At 44.0% G+C, this 17,080-nt stretch overlaps 1 protein-coding gene across 22 annotated transcripts in view; it reads left to right on the top strand.

Annotated features, from left to right (window-relative positions):
• CAPRIN1 (cell cycle associated protein 1) overlaps positions 1-17,080 on the top strand; it is a 273,536-nt gene that overhangs the window by 189,298 nt on the left and 67,158 nt on the right. For all 22 annotated transcript variants that reach the window (XM_068103406.2, XM_078783857.1, XM_078783858.1 and 19 more), the window contains 2 exons: positions 264-346; positions 1,078-1,314. In XM_068103406.2, the coding sequence (XP_067959507.2) occupies positions 264-346; positions 1,078-1,314 (320 nt within the window). The remainder of the gene's footprint in view (positions 1-263; positions 347-1,077; positions 1,315-17,080) is intronic.

Below are 17,080 nucleotides of genomic sequence, written 5' to 3' on the forward strand. Positions count from 1 at the left end.
GCACCCAAGACCTGAGGTGAATGCATTCCAAAGCAATTTCCTTCAACATCGTTGCATTGTGCACACCATTGTACGGTGGTCCGCTCGACTCGGCTACGTTGATCAATGATGGACAGATTAAATCTGGAAATAGTTCATCAAGATAGGTGCCAAATGCAAATGACACTGTGATCAGTGAGGCTTATTCATTTGTTTTTTTGGTCACAATAATCTTCACCATGTAGTATTTTGTGCTTTGCCAACCTATGGTGATTTCTTTGCAGTTTTGGAGTGCTGATGGAAAAGGCCTCACGCCATTTATGGGACCTTCTCGAGGGAAAGGACAAAAAAGTTGGCAGCACAACTTGTAAGTTTTAGCTTTCTGTTTTGATGAATGTGTATTCTTTAGCTTTTTCTCAGAAAGGGGATTGTGGTTTGTGAGGCGTTTTTTTTCATTGCTTCCATTTATTAATCGTACTCTGCTTGTGACAACGTGCAAAATAAGTACAAACCTATTTGAACATTTTGATGCAAAATTTTTCTTAAATGATCGTGACATTATTTATTACTTGCAAAATCGAAATTTTTTCAAGTATATTGGTTGGTCTTGTGCGTTAGTCTGTTTGTTTATCTGTCTGTCTGTCTGTCTGTTTGTTTGTGTCTGTCAATCGCCTACAGGTCACAAATTTAAACCGATCTTCATGAAACTTCACCAGATGGTAAAGTTGGTTATAAGGAAGAAGCCTATTGGCTTTGAGGTCAATGGCGATAGGTTATCTTGAGGTCAATTTTCTAAAATTTCCATTTTTCATCCGATTGACTTGGCAACTTTTTATTTTGGGGAGGGTGGATTTTGCAAGTATCATGCTCTGTCTGACATCTTCTTGTTGAGATAGCAAGATTTTTATGGTGGCGGAGGGGACGAGAGGCTCATTAAGAGTGACGTGACTTTGGTGTTTTTCACGCAGAGAAATATGCAGTATGTTGGCTGGCCCATAATACAAGTCTGATGCAAGAATTGTAACTTGTCTGGGTGATAAAAGGGATATTAATATTGAATAAGCCATTAAAAAACTCTTCTTCTTTCTTTTGCCTCAGACAAACACCTCAAGACAGTTTTGGATAAAATCCGTGATTGTGGCTACTTTGCACGAGTGAGGGCGATGGAAAATGGCATCACAACGGAAGAAACCATGCCGGGACCTGCGGAAGAACTGGACGTGCAAACTAATCCCGAAGAAGTGTCAGAGGTGGTGGACAGAGAAGTTCCTTTGACTACACCTGAGCCTGAGCCCGAGCCCGAGGCCGAGCCTGCACTGCCTTCTGCTGAAGTCGGTAATTTCTGATCAAACAATGGGAGAATTTGGGAACTGGGCCTTGTAGTCATGCATAAGGTTTATTTGTTTAACCACAGCATATTTTTTTGTTTGCTATTGAGTATTGTTGATATTGTTCATCTGCGTCTCGCACGTTAGTTCGACAGTTAGTCGTTTCTTCGGGTATTGATTCCTGAGACAGCTGATTCGGGATCCTGATGCAGATTCCTGACAGAATTTGAAACAGTTACAAAATATCGTTTCGGTGCTTCTCTTGTAGGGTATTGCATCGTGAAGTGAAAACTCCTTCGATGCGATACATCCAGGTTGTGCCATGTTTTGGTGCTACCAGTAATATCTTAATGAAGTGGATAAACTTCATCATCAGACCCTTCCTGAAGTATTGGTATTGATTGCTATGAAGTCCCAAAGAAATTCCACCTTCGCTCAATTTTGAATTTTTGCTCCTATGGATAAAAGTTTGAAAAATGACACCTTTGTTTAAATTTCGAGCTGTGGCACCATTGAATGCGTACACAACTCTGCTCAATTTAAGGATGTTTTGCTTCATGATAAGGAAGCAAGACGCAGAGGAGTGTATACCCTCATTTTGTGATTATCGTCTGACTGGACACTTCCTTCAAATCTGGCATGTTATTCGTACTGTGAATAGTGTGTCCTATCTGTGCTTCCATTGGACATAAAGTCTCATTATATTTGCCTTGGCTAGTTTTTGCAAATGAATCCTCTTTTAGGAAGATCTTTAAATTGTCCATTGCATTTGTCGACCTGTCTGTATGCAGCTTGTTTTCTTTTGACCGTTTGGTGAAGCTCCATGAACTTTTTATTTTGTAGGCAACAGAATGCTGCGGGGTAGCATCATTGCTCGAGGGAGCTGCTGTGCTGCTAATGCAGTGCCCTCTAAGTTGGGACAGGAATTTGGAATTTGTTCAGGGTGCCGGCGACAGCTCGCCTACTCTTTGTGAAGGACACGCATGGGAGGGATTTTTAACATCCACCCACTAATGCCGGTAGATGGGAAGCCCAGTTTAACGTCCATCCGAGGGACGGGCACACACTTTGATGAATCACCCTGCTTGTAAAACATTGGGATGACAGTTTATAGCTGGGCCGAGATTTAAACCCAGACTCGGCTGCTTAGATGTGTGTGCATGTGTGTGTACACGTATCGCTAGGCCATCCTGCCAGTCCTTCTCCATGAACTGATACGCTCGTTGAAGCCAGGAATGAATGGCTTCAATTGACTTGTCAGTTCTCTGCAAAATCCTGTTGCTTGGTTTTTTTTTGGTTTTTTTTATTATATATTTTTTTTTATTACTCCCTTGCCCCAACCCTTCCCTGTTATTAGCTTTTTTATTTACGTTGGTGTTTTGTTTCAAAAAAATTATATCTGCAAATCTGGCCACTCCTGTGTTGTGCATTCTTTCAGAATAGAACTAACAGGCAATCCTGTTCGTGAAGGAAAACGTTCTGTCAAACCCATTTCTCTCAAGAATATAATTTGGTCATATGTGGGAACATAGTCTTTCCAGCTGTTAACTCTCCATAACATTGCAAATCATTTAACTGGAGGAGTTGAGATGCCACGTTGTACAAGGATCCTCGGTGCAGAAGAAGCCCAATGGCCCATACTCCTTGTACCATATCTCCATCACACCAATTCAAACAATCGGATTATTATGTTTCGCTTACTGCAACGATATATCATACTCACTATCTACTTTTGCTTCAAGCTCTTCCATCTTATTATTTAAACTCGTAGAATAGTTTTAGTTTCCTTTTCTCTTGCTGTAATAAATCGTTTTGCAGGGACATCAGGAGATCTGGGGTGTGGGATACATGAGATGAACAAGATGGACACAACAGGGACTTTCAGGAAATAAAACGGAATTTGAAGAATGTGGGTTTGGGGTGGATTAACAGGGATAGAAAAGATCATGGTTTTGGATGGGGGAAGATATGAGATGGTGGTTAACAGCTGTTTTAAAGCCCACGAGGGAGGAGTGGGATTGAAGAGAATGTGGGAGTTTGTTCCAGAGGCAGGAAAAAAGAGTGATGAGCGGTGTCTTGATTTTGGCAGTTTCACCAGAAGGGGGTTGCTTTATATCTTTGGGAGACAGAGCACAGACAGAGCAGGGGGTGAGAGAGTGAAAGGCCCTCAGGATCGGCTTCATCGTGGAAGATACCAATGATCCTAAAAGCCTTGGTTTATACAGCGTGAATCCAAGCTCGGTGTGAGGCAGGAGCAACAGGCCTGAGGGGAGAGCAGTACTCCATCAAGCTGCGGATGAAAGCTTTGTAAGTGGTGAGTAGCTCAATAATGCCCAGAAAGGACTTCACATGATAGAGGATGCCCAGTCAATGGCTTTGGAGGCTTGATTGGAAAGTTCGTTTTCCCAGGAAAGATCATGGCAGATCGTGAGACCCAAAAGCGTGAGCAACAGAACTTCTTTGAAAGGATTGTTTTAAGAAAGTAGATGGGAGGTTTTTCCAGACGGTCTTTTCGGAGAGACATAGTTCGTGTGAGATTTGTCAGGATTGAAAGACATGTTCCACTTGTTTGACCAGCCTGTGATTTTATCCAGGTCTGCAGAGAGTGAAGAGGCTGCTGCTTGCTGGTCTGAGGGATGAGAGATGGAGCGGCAGAGGGTGGTGTCATCAGCAAAAATATAGAGGATTTTACAGAGAGTGAGAGAGATCATTAATGAAGATTAGAAAAAGCACAGGGCCCAGAACACACACAGCCTTGAGGAACACCAGCCTGGAATGGAAGAGGAGATGAGAGAATTCCATTTAAAGCCACGTTGACTACGACGGGAGAGGAATTCCACGAGCCATGTGTGGAGGTTACCATGGATACCATAGGAGGAGAGTTTGGTGAGCAACGCGGTGTGCCAGACCGTATCGAAGGCACGAGATATGTCAAGGGAGACTGTTCTGATTTCCTGTTTGGCATTGAGGACCTCCATCCATTGTTGAGCGAATGGTTCGGTGGATGTGCGGAGTATCGTTGAGAGAGAGGAAGACAAATGATGAATTGCGAAAGATGATGGGAATAGAGCCTGTGATGGATGCTGTGAAGAGGAACAGGTAGAGATGGTTTGGTCATGTGTTGAGGAAGGATGAAAGTGACTGGTTGAGAAGAGTGATGGAAATGAATGTATAAGGAAGTAGAGCACGGGGAAGACCGAGAAAGACTTGGCTAAAGATGGTGGAAGAAGAAATGCGGGCAAGGGGGTTAACAAGGAGAGATGCAGAAGATAGGGCAAAATGGAGAAGATTGTCATGGGGACCGCAAGGCTATCCCCCGCTCTAGCAGGGAAAATGGCCTTAAAATGCATGTTGTTGTTGTATCCATTGTTGAGACTGCGGAAGCATGTCAAGAGTAGAGTGACCTGCTCTGAATCCTTATTGATGATCAGAGATCAAGCCATTGGAGAAGTGGAAGGATTTGACATCAGAAGCAATGATGGATTCCATGACCTTGCTGATTATTGGGAGCTGGCTGATTGGTCTGTAGTTGCAAGGATCTGTTTTTGCACATTTTTTGTGTAAAGCGGTAATGTTTGCTGATTTCTAAGCAGAGGGCAGATGACCTTGAGCAAAAGAGAGGGTGAAAAGAATAGAGAGAGGGTATGATAGAGCAGCAGAGTAGGATTTTTGCCCCCAGCCCGGTTAGCGTTAAACTATCCCAAGGGGACTCTTCTGTGCAAATCCCACTCCATTATTATCGAGTGATCGATGCATTTGTATGACATTACTGGCAAGACTAACGTATGTAGGTGAGAAGCCCATGTGTTTGTTATCAAAGCAAATTACAATTGTAGTGGCGTGATTTCCAGAAGCAAAAATATTGTCGCGTTCCTGGTGATTAAAATCCTCCAAGGAAACATATTTCCGAACGGGCTTTAACTCTGAGGCATTCAGTCAAAATATAGCGGAGAATACGCGTGGGGGGAAGAGACCGAAGAGCTTACCTTCACAAGTCCACCCGTGTCCTCGACCCTGCAATAAATTAACTTGAACAACACGGAATTAAAATGTACAAAAATAAACAGGTTTATTAAAGAAAATGCCGGTAACAAAGAAAACACGATAAAACTATATTCCTACTTGGAGCGCTCCCATGCAGACCCGAATACAGACAAAGGATAAAATAACTGGAAAATTAATAGCGTTGTTTGTGGCTCTTAACTCAAAGCGGCTGGAGTATCTCGTCAGGAATTGGCAAAGATCGTCTCAGGCCTTGGTGGGAAACGCAGGTTTGTTGGCGCGAACTCGGCCTCACGCGTGAAGTGAACGAGCAGGCGTGCAGCTCGCTCTTCCAGTTGTGCTTGTTCTCACAATCTCAACACTGAACGCCGCAGTTCCCGGCCCGTGGCTCTTCCTCCTCATGACCACCAGCAAGATGTCCCAACACGGCCGCTCGCAATGGTGTCCAAAATCAGAAGGGGTGAGAAGATGTCTGCACACGACCGCCCACGATGAAATTCACAACGAGAAGGACCAAAAGGATGTCGATGCCGAGAGAGACAAAATGTCGAAGCCGAGAGAGACAAAATGTCGATGCCGAGAGAGACAAAATGTCAATGCTGGAAGAGACCAAAATGCGACCGTTCACCAACAAAGTCCAAAACGGGAAGGCACAAGAGCCAAAAATGTCGGCCAAAGCATTCTTTTATCGTCCAGGCTCTGACGTCATATGAACACGTCTCAGTGTCAGACCCTATCAGCGAGTTCCATCTCACTAGTCATCTGTGCCAATCAAATCACCGCTCTCTGGGCGTGTCTCCACGGAGCTGCCTGTCCTGTGCGCTCACCAAGTTGGTGTTATCCACGTCATTGCTGCATGCCTGGCTTGTGGTAGGTTTTTAATTAGTGTGTTTAATGGGCGATTTCTAACTCTGTGTCTAGTGCGGTGTCATAAGGAACAGAGGAATAAATTAGAGGCAATTAGAAACGGGGAATCAATTACCCATAATCCCTCGCTAATTAACAAGCCCCATCCCTCTAGGGATGAAGATACAAGCTTACCCAACATCCGGTCTACACAAACTCCCTACTTATGGTACTTCGAGGTTTCTTCTTCTTCATGACAGTCGGAGCACACTAATCTGTACACTCTACCTGGACGAAGGTATCCCTACCCCCCACAAACTTAACAATATTATGCCTTGCCAGCAGGGATTTACAGGGAAGAAATTGTTGTGCCATTGCTGACGGAGTTGCTGGCAGCATTATGTTTTCGGGTTGTCCATTCTGCCGTCCATGATATGTTTTTCGTTACCACAATAACTTAAGAACGGCTGAAGAGATCTGTGTCAAACTTGGTACAGGTATGTATAATGACGTAAAGATGAACTGATTAGATTTTTGGGTCACGAGGTCATGTCAGTTAAAAATCCTGTTACCATGATAACTTGTTCAACAGTGATGGGATTTTTTACCAAAGACGGTACAAGTATGTATTATGATGCAAAGCTGAACTAATTTGATTTTGGTGTCAAAGGTCAGAGTCTGCAATAGGTTTTTAACTTGAGAACGGCTGAAAGGATAGAAGTCAAACTTGGTGCATGTATACAATGATGTAAGATGAGGAATCCAACCCAGGCTATACAGCTTGCATTCCTGATACGAAATTTTCAGCCTCTCTGATGTAAAAAAAGAAAAGAAAAAAAAAGTCGCTATATTAATGAAAGAAAGATATTGTTGCAAAAAACCTCAAACAAAAACCTGAAATATAACAAGTCTTACTTAATGCTAAATATATATGAAATCCATAACATTTTCAAGGTGTATGTACTCACCACGAACAGGCAATGATGGTGAGTTTCTCATCCTCCTTACGTTTTATGTCGATCTGCATGTCCGGCATTAAAGCCTGGTGAGAACGTTTCGCTGGGGCAGTAGTTGAACTTGAGGAAGGTCTCTCACTTGATATATTGAGGGGTGAGAGAGAGATTATGGCCGATTTTTATATGATGGAGCACATAAGAGGGTGAACAAAGGTAGACGGATGCTTGATGTTGTGCAAGATGCATCATATGCATATACTCGTGGCTGTGATGTGGCTCACGAAAGTAGTGGAGTGCTGTTTGAAATTTCCTCCATAGCGCTCTCCTGTACTGTACATTAGGCTTGGTCGATTCTTTAAATTTGAGAATCAATACCATCCATGAACTGCTGTCTCGATTCCTAAAGGAATAAATCCGAAAGCAATCTATTCTGATTCTTCACCAAAATCTATTCAATTCGTTGTTGTCACACACCCAACCTGCTCAACTAGTTTCGTCTGAATTGGTCAATAACTTTTTGAGCTATCCTGCACAGAGACAACCAGGGGTGAAAACATAACCTATGTCCATCTTCCTTGGGGGAGGGAATATCGAGAAATAATTTGTGTAAAATTTATGTTCATGATTAAATATAATTGGTGGCATGATTTATATTGTAAGAAAAACCTGAAATTGTGTTCCATCTGTGAAAGTGTTTGTTGTTGCCCAGTTTTCATTCTTATCTTTTTAACGTGTGTTTGCCAGATCGGAATCGCAAGATATTTGTTTTTCATTATTTTCGCAGCATGACTAATGACTTCATGTTATCATCGTTTTAAGTTGTCATGGAGAAATTTCAGCATCCCTGCATGTGCAGGTGTCAACGGTTTGTGCTAAACATTTACAATTTTCTGGAGACACTGAATAAACGTTCTGCAGGGACGCTGGTGGCAGGCGTACACAAATACTTTTTAGGCATTGTCATGAGTGTCAGATACACGCCAGAGCAAAAAAATAAAATAAATGAGCCAAGTCAATTGTTTCACATTTTTTGTCATAACTGTTTTACCATCTATCTATAATTCCAGTAATCTCTGTATGTGTGTTTGTTTGTTTGTTTGTTTGTTTGTTTGTTTGTCTGTGACCGCTGTTTCTCGACAACCACGGGTCCGATATACTTTAAACTTGCCAGGTATATTGCTGGGGACCCGAGGATGTGCCTTTTCAAGGTTTCATATTAATCGGAGAAGTAGTTACCGAGCTATGTCCAAAAAACGATTCAACCAATCAGAGAGCAGCGAGCTATCGCGTGTGCCGAACGTGGCGAACACACTCTGCCTCGGACGGCACATTTGAGAGCGTATTCATTTATTTCACGTTGGCAAACTATGTTGCCGCTATGTTGGCGTTAAACTATGTTTTAAAACTAATTAAAACCATTTCATGTAAATAGAGGGGGGGGGGGGATTGTCACTGTACTCGCAAGCCGTTCGCCGTTCGTTTTGGCGTTGCGAATGGACCAAAACATTTCATGGACCAAACCATTTCATGTAAAGCGTTCGCCGTTCGCTTTGGCGTTGCGAATGGACCAAAACATTTCATGGACCAAACCATTTCATGTAAATAGAGGGGGGGGGGATTGTCACCGTACTCGCACCCACGTACCCACGTACCCACGTACGGGCATTGCACCCACGTACGGGCATGCCCTAGTACATTTAAAAACCACCAAAACTCCAGAACATGCAGAATAATATCTGTATGTGAGTTGCTGTGTTGTCATGATTTACACCAATCATAATACAAGCATGTATTTTTTTTACAAATTTATCTATAACTAGCTGAATGCACCCGGCGTTGCCCGGGTTCTTTTTGAATGAATTTAATCTTCTGTACATAGGTCTTACTACTATAATTCAGCTTTTACTCGCGGCCGTAGAAGATTGACTACTATAATTCAGCTCAGCTTTTAATTGCGAAATGGGCCCAGCCCGGCCGAGGCGGCCTTAACCGGCCTCGCCACCTAGCCTATAACATTCCCGGGGCCCGTTCCAACGATTTAGAGGTTTCCTCCTATCTTTCACCGTTCAGGAGATTAGTGCGTGCAGACAAACAAACACACAAAAACTTTATTTATATATATAGAAGAATATAGAAGATAATAGATAATAAAAGGCAGTGTCTGTCCGTCCGTCCATCTGTCTGTCTCCTCCATAACTCCACAACCATGAAATCTAGCCGCACCAAACTTTGCATGCATACACCTGGACCTCCAACAGATTGCAATGATGAAAACTGGGTGTTTGGGTGTGTTATAACACCCTCTGTGAAGATGATTAACGAGGTGCTCATAAGAAAAAAAACCTGAAAAAGCCTTACCAATATGGCGGCCCGCCATCTTGGTCAGCCCACTGCCACTCACTGGGTTCTTAAGCCGCCTTTTCGTTTCGGCCTATTCAAACGTGCCTTGCCTTGGAAACACGATCGATTTATATATCGTTACATAATTGAAGCATATCATCAAAATCTGGATTCGGATATGAGGATTGGATGCTGTTGACTAAATAAATGTCGAAATCTGGAGTGAAATCTGATAAAAATTTACCATATCTTTGCGATTATTTTTTAAATATAACTTAGTGTATATATTCATTTATTTGCTTGAAGGATGAAGTGGAACAAATCGTTGTGGACCCAGATGGAATTAAAGGAAGATGGAAGAGATATATGGAAATACTGTTGAATGCAGAGAATGAATGGGATGGCAACATAGAGAGTAACCCAGTTTTAGGACCGGCAGAGAAGATAACCGAGAAGGAAGTTGAGGAAGCGATAAAAGCAATGAAGAGTAGAAAAGCGGGAGGGCCGACGGGAGTCGTGGGAGATGTCTTGAAGGCAGCGGGAAATTGGGGTGTGAAGAGAATGACAGAGATCTGCAATCTGGTGGTGAAAGAAGGCCGCATTCCAGTAGATTGGGAACTGAGTACCCTCATCCCTCCATACAAGGGGAAAGGTGACCCTCTGGACTGTGGCTCGTATCGAGCGACAAAGTTATTGGAGCATGGAATGCAGGTATTGGAAAGGGTGTTGGAGAGGAGGATAAGGAAGAAAGTGAAGATTGACAAAATGCAGTTTGGATTTATTCCAGGGAGAGGAACGACAGACACGCTTTTTATTGTGAGGCAGTTGTAGGAGAAGTACATGGAGAAGAGGAAGAAGTTGTTTCTTGGGTTTGTTGATCTGGAGAAAGCATTCGATAGGGTTCCACGTGAAGTAGTGACATGGGCATTGAGGAAGTTAGGAGTGGAGGAATGGTTGATCAGAGTAGTGATGGCAATGTACAAAAGAGCGCGCACAGCTGTAAGGACGAAGGACTGGAACAGTGGTGAGTTTGAGATGAAGGTGGGAGTGCATCAGGGGTCGGTACTAAGTCCACTCCTATTTGTATCTGTGATGGAGGTGCTGGCTCGGAACGTAAAGGAGGGTTTACCGTGGGAGTTGTTGTATGCAGATGATCTGGTGTTGATTGGAGAAAGTATGGATGGACTGAAGGAGAAGATGAACAAGTGGAAGGAATGTATGGAGACAAAAGGTCTGAAGGTGAATATCGGAAAAACGAAGGTGATGGCAAGTGGTAAAGCATGTGGTGAGGTGGAAAGAACTGGGAAGTGGCCGTGTGCTGTGTGCAGGAAGGGTGTCGGAGTGAATTCCATTCAATGTACAATGTGCGCTGAGTGGGTTCATCAAAAATGTCGTGGTCTGAGAGGGTCATTAACCAGTGTGGCAGCTACATTCAAGTGTAAGGTGTGCACAGAGCGAGCTGTAGATGGAGGAAATGTTGAGTTGGATCTTGGAGATGGCGTGAAGCTGGAAGGTGTGAAAACATTTTGTTACCTCGGAGACATGCTGAATGGAGAAGGTGGATCAGACTCGGCAAAGGTTGCTCGAGTGAGATGTGCATGGAAGAAGTTTCGGGAACTGAGTGGCGTGCTGACCAGGAGGGGAGTGTCGTCGAAGCTGAAGGGAAAGGTGTATGCCGCATGTGTGAGAAGTGTTATGATTTATGGGAGCGAGACATGGGTAATGAACGTAGAGCAGCAACGAAGGCTGGAAAGGGTGGAAATGCGAATGGTTCGGTGGATGTGTGGAGTATCGTTGAGAGAGAGAGGACGACAAATGATGAATTGCGAAAGATGATGGGAATGGAGCCTGTGATGGATGCTGTGAAGAGAAACAGTTTGAGATGGTTTGGTCACGTGTTGAGGAAGGATGAAAGTGACTGGTTGAGAAGAGTGATGGAAATGATGTAAAAGGAAGTAGAGGACGGGGAAGACCGAGAAAGACTTGGCTAACGATGGTCAAAGAAGAAATGCGGGCAAGGGCGTTAACAAGGGGAGATGCAGAAAATAGGGCAAAATGGAGAAGATTGCCATGGGGACCGCAAGGCTAACCCCCGCTCTTGCAGGGAAAATGGCCTTAAAATGCCTGTTGTTGTGTTGTTATATATTCATTTATTTAAGCAAGGCTGTCATTCTCCTTCTGGGGTTAGATTTTTTTTTTTAATTTAACTTGACAATAATTTTAAACTTCATACTTCCTTGGGATGGGGTGTCACTCCACTGTACCTGCGATCTGTTTTTAAAATTCCTTGGCCATTTCAACCTGAAGCAATCTGCGTGCTGTCGCTTGCCAAGCCAGCCAGCCATTCCTTAGCACCCATTTCGTTGGAGTGCTTAAGCCACTTGGGGAAGGCTCTACAAATGAAGTCAGAAATACCTGTGTACTTGATTAATTAGTCACAAGGCCGGGGAAGTTCAGTTGTGTTATAACGCCCTTTTTGAATATGATTAACCACCACTTGGATGGTTGCAGTGGACAGAGCTCCCTTTTTGTTTTTACGTACATTTTTTTTTTATTGACTAACATTTTTGTGCGATTATACTAACCCTACGCTCCTTCCCTCTTCCCCATCCCTTCTCTCCTCCCCATCCCTCCCTCCCTCTTCTCCCACCTCTCTTCATATTCCTGTCAGGAAGCGACTCATTGTTACCTGGCAACGCTGGGTACTTTTGCTCGTTTGTAATATTGGTGATATTATTTATTTGTAATTTATTTGTAAACTAAAAAGGTCCAAGTGGTCTAAAACTCTAAAAGGTCAAAGGTCCCAGATGATCTAATCGGGATTACAGGTCTTTGGGATGTTAAGGGTCTTTGTGGTCTTTGTGTCTTTTTGGGTCCTTTGGGTCTTCAGAGTGTTTATGGGTCTTTGGGGGATTTTTTTGGTCCTCTGGATCTTCTGTGTCTTTTGGATCATATCTATCTATAATTCCAGTAATCTCTGTGTGTATGTTTGTATGTTTGTATGTTTGTATATCTGTGACCGCTGTTTCTCGACAACCACGGGTCCGATATACTTTAAACTTGCCAGGTATATTGCTGGGGACCCGAGGATGTGCCTTTTCAAGGTTTCATATTAATCGGACAAGTAGTTACCGAGCTATGTCCAAAAAACGATTCAACCAATCAGAGAGCAGCGAGCTATCACGTGTGCCGAACGTGGCGAACAGACTCTGCCTCGGACGGCACATTTGAGAGCGTATTCATTTATTTCACGTTGGAATACTATGTTGCCGTTAAACTATGTTTTAAAACTAATTAAAACTACTATCTATAATTCCACGGGTCCGATAAAAAACACCGTACTCGCAAGCCGTTCGCTTTGGACCAAACCATTTCATGTAAATAGAGGGGGGGGGATTGTCACCGTACTCGCAAGCCGTTCGCTTTGGACCAAACCATTTCATGTAAATAGAGGGGGGGGGGGGGGGGATATAATTTTAGATATCTATCTATAATTCCAGTAATCTCTGTGTGTTTGTTTGTTTGTACGTTTGTACGTTTGTTTGTCTGTGACCGCTGTTTCTCGACAACCACGGGTCCGATATACTTTAAACTTGCCAGGTATATTGCTGGGGACCCGAGGATGTGCCTTTTCAAGGTTTCATATTAATCGGACAATTACTTACCGAGCTATGTCCAAAAAACGATTCAACCAATCAGAGAGCAGCGAGCTATCGCGTGTGCCGAACGTGGCGGACACACTCTGCCTCGGATGGCACATTTGAGAGCGTATTCATTTATTTCACGTTTGCAAACTATGTTGGCGCTATGTTGGCGTTAAACGATGTTTTAAAACTAATTAAAACCCCGGGGGGATTGTCACTGTACTCGCAAGCCGTTCGCCGTTCGCTTTGGCGTTGCGAATGGACCAAAACATTTCATGGACCAAACCATTTCATGTAAAGCGTTCGCCGTTCGCTTTGGCGTTGCGAATGGACCAAAACATTTCATGGACCAAACCATTTCATGTAAATAGAGGGGGGGATATAATTTTAGATATAGATATAGTACGGGCATGCCCTAGTATATATAGTACGGGCATGCCCTAGTAATAATAATAATAATAATCATGCATTTATTTTATATAGCGCTTTTCAGGAAGCCCAAAGACACTTTGACAGAGTGCAAAACATAATGCATAGCAAAACATAAAAACAATTGCAAAAAAAAGAAGAATCAATAGGGAAATATTCAAAGCACAAAGGAGGGAGAAGGAGAGGAGATAGTCAGGGGTTAGATGCTGTGGGTTAAATGTTGAATGCAGTGTTGAACAGGTGGGTCTTGAGTGATGTTTTGAATGTGGTGAGTGAGGAGGAGTCTCTGATGGTGTGAGGTAGTGAGTTCCAGAGGGTGGGAGCAGCGATGGAGAAGGCCCTGTCCCCCCAGGATCTGAATTTGGTCCGGATGGGGGGAGTCAGGAGGTTGGTACCAGCAGAGCGGAGGTTGCGGGTGGGAGTGTGTCTGGAGAGGAGGTCAGCCAGGTAGGATGGGGCCATATGGGTCCATATGGGTCTTTAAGGCTATTTGGATATTTTGGAGCCTAGGTCTTTTGGGTTTTTAAGCGTCTTTGGGATCTTCTAGATCCTTTTGTGTCTTTTGGGTCATCGGGGTGTGTTGGGTTGTCGGGGTATTTTGGGTCTTCAGGGTCTTTGAGGCTATTTTGGGGTCTTGGTGGTCTTAAGGTTCTTGGGAGACTTAAAGGGTCTTCTCAAATGTCTAAGGGGTCTCAGCAGTCTAAAGAGTCGAAAGGTATTTTCCAACAGTGCGTCATTAATAGACGTACGTAATTAATAGACAGGATGCAACCGACATTCAAACTACGTAATTCATCGATTATATAGTTACACGGCATCATGGACCGTGTTTTTCGATTTTATATTTATTTGAAGAAGACGTTTTGGTCACAAATATACATACATAACCATATACGTTTGCTCTATTAGAGTAAGAAGTAAGATGTCTTTTTCCTCAGTTATCTTTCTAAATGTTCCTTTTAAAACTGCTCGCTAGACCGGGAAACTTTCTTTGGAAAATAAACAAGAACCGTCAAACGACGATTGATTCACCTTGGAAGTTTGTGGTGTGTCTCTTGTGACTTGTGGAGCTGTCGTAGTTGAGGTTGTGGTGCAGCTGTTGTGGCGGAGGTGATCCGCCCACCATGCCGATCAGCGGCCAATGGCTAGTGACAGGGGAGGGGCGCGGACCTCATCAAAAGACACACATGCCCTAAGTGATATAAGGCAGTCATGCCGTGAGAAATAAGTGAAGTTTTGCTTTATCCTTGGTGCTGCTGTCTGCATCAAACGTTGCGGGAGAAAACGGCTGCATCATGTCTCGCCGAATGAGCTGCGTCTGTTTTTCTCCCCTCAGTCAGCAGCACGGAATGATCGTTCAGCTCCTTGCCTGCACTGAAACGTCTTGCCAGGTTCTACCTGAGGGTTTGCCTGACATTCTTCTTTGTCTTGTGAATTCCCCTATGTATCTCTGTCGTGTGTCTGTTGGACCCAGGTAAGTTAAATAAATGAGAATCTCCCGATCGATCGTTGGCATTGAGAATGCGTATTGGTAGGGGGCTAAGGTTGTTTTTTTTGTTGTTGATTGCATCATTTTTGTGCATTGCTTTCTTTCATTCTTGTAACTAAGTTCTTGTAACTATGTAATAAAATAAGGTAACTAAATTGGGATCCCACACACCGACTTCAGAAACAAGAACAAAGGAATGGATTAACAAAAGAAACACGTTCGTTATGTGCATCTGTGGTGTGCGAGCTTATCTGTCTCTTGTCGTCTTGTCTTTGGCTGCCGTCCGACACGGCTCCGTTCGGCGGCCCTCTCCGACCCCTCCGAGCACCACCAGGCCTCGCTCCAAGTACCACAAGGCCTCGCTCCAAGCACCACAGCAACGCGAAGGCCCGAGCCAACGCTCACTCCGTTCGCACACGAGGCTCCAGAGCAGGAAAAGCACCGCGCGTCCAACGCAGGCCAGTGGCTCCAAGCGAGGTCAAAAGCAAGCGAACTCCACTCGGGCTACACCTCAGCCCAACTCGTGCTACTCGTGCTGTGAACTCCTCTTCTGCTCACGTGCCAACCAGCTCAACCCTGCTTGCCAACTGCGTGCACTCCAGCGTGTCTCAAGACTCACTGCCAGAAGCAACTGCTCTGAACCAACTCACTCTCAGACTGGCGTTCGGCGCTCGCTGATCTCTCCTGACCAACTCGCTCACTCTAGTCCTTCGAAACAACTGCCGCGCAACTCACTCACTGCACCAAAGTCCTGCTGCGCCTCGTATCACTCCGCGGCGGTGACGTCGGTCTTGGCGCGCAACCCAATCAGTGGCCTCCACCGAATCACAGGCCTGTGGTGCCGTCATAGCACGTGGCACTCGAGGTGGATAGGCCACGAACCTCCTGGTAGGTTCACAAGTATACATCTTACCAACAAAACGCCTACACATGAACTTATTACAGGGTCAGATTCCTTACTGCGACACCTCGAGGCATGTTACCGACTCAGCTCTATCTGCTCGACATATCACGACCCCGCCAGACATAACTATATATATACAGTCATCCCTCGCTATATCGCGGTTCACTTTTCGCGGCTTCGGTACATCGCGGGTTTTTCTCGCTAGTATATGTAAAATTATATCGCGGATTTTTCGCTATATCGCGGGATTTTGCGGTATAAATGTATTTTTATATACTATTATTTTAAATATTTTTGTGGTAAAATAAGCATTTTCTAGCCTAAAAATTTTTAAAACGTAAAAAAATAAGAAAAATACAGTAATTAAAACATATTACAAGAAATAAAATACTGTACATAGTGTACAGTAGAAAGGTAGACAAAGAGACAGAGTCGTGCGTGTGGAAAACGCAGATGCGGCAGCTTCCACTTGCGCTAGTTACCCACGTAATGGGTAACTGTAATGCTCTTTCTGGCTGTGCAGTGCATTCATCATCGTCATCACCTTCATCGTCATCAGTACTGCACAGCTAATTCATCATCATCTTCATCACGCAAGTTGTAGTAGTGAAGAGCCGGGCCTCTTGCTTGATACGGACGAAATGACGGGCAAGGCACAAACTCGTCCGAGAAGATATTTATTCTCAAAACCAACTCGGGAACACTGAAAAGCCCGTTTATCGGACTGCATTATAAAGCACAACCAGAAACCGAAAGCCACGCCTCTCAAGCGTGGCGGGCTTCGGTGGTCACGTGATCAACAGGTGTAGCTGATTATACCCGCACTCGCGGCACGCTTTGGCGGTCACGTGACCAGCCACTCTGGCGCCGGGGATCCCCGCCGGTGACGTCACCGGCTGGAGCAAGGAGATTCTAATGCTGGTCTTGCTTGGGGAACCCATGGGTCGCTACAGTATCTTCAATGGTGAGTACCCATTAGAATTGTATATGTTGTTAAAATTACGTATGTTTAAGAGTGTAAAAAGTGTTTAAGAGTATAGGAAGTGTTTATAAGAGTATGGGAAAGGTTAATAAGAGTGTGAGAAAGGTTAATAAGAGTGTGGGAAAGGTTAATAAGAGTGTGGGGAGGGTCATAAAGCTTTAAAATATATATAAATAATAAA

Source organism: Myxine glutinosa, chromosome 8 (genome assembly GCF_964187855.1).
Source record: "Myxine glutinosa chromosome 8, kmMyxGlut1.1, whole genome shotgun sequence".
In the NCBI taxonomy this organism is placed as follows: Eukaryota; Metazoa; Chordata; class Myxini; order Myxiniformes; family Myxinidae; genus Myxine; species Myxine glutinosa.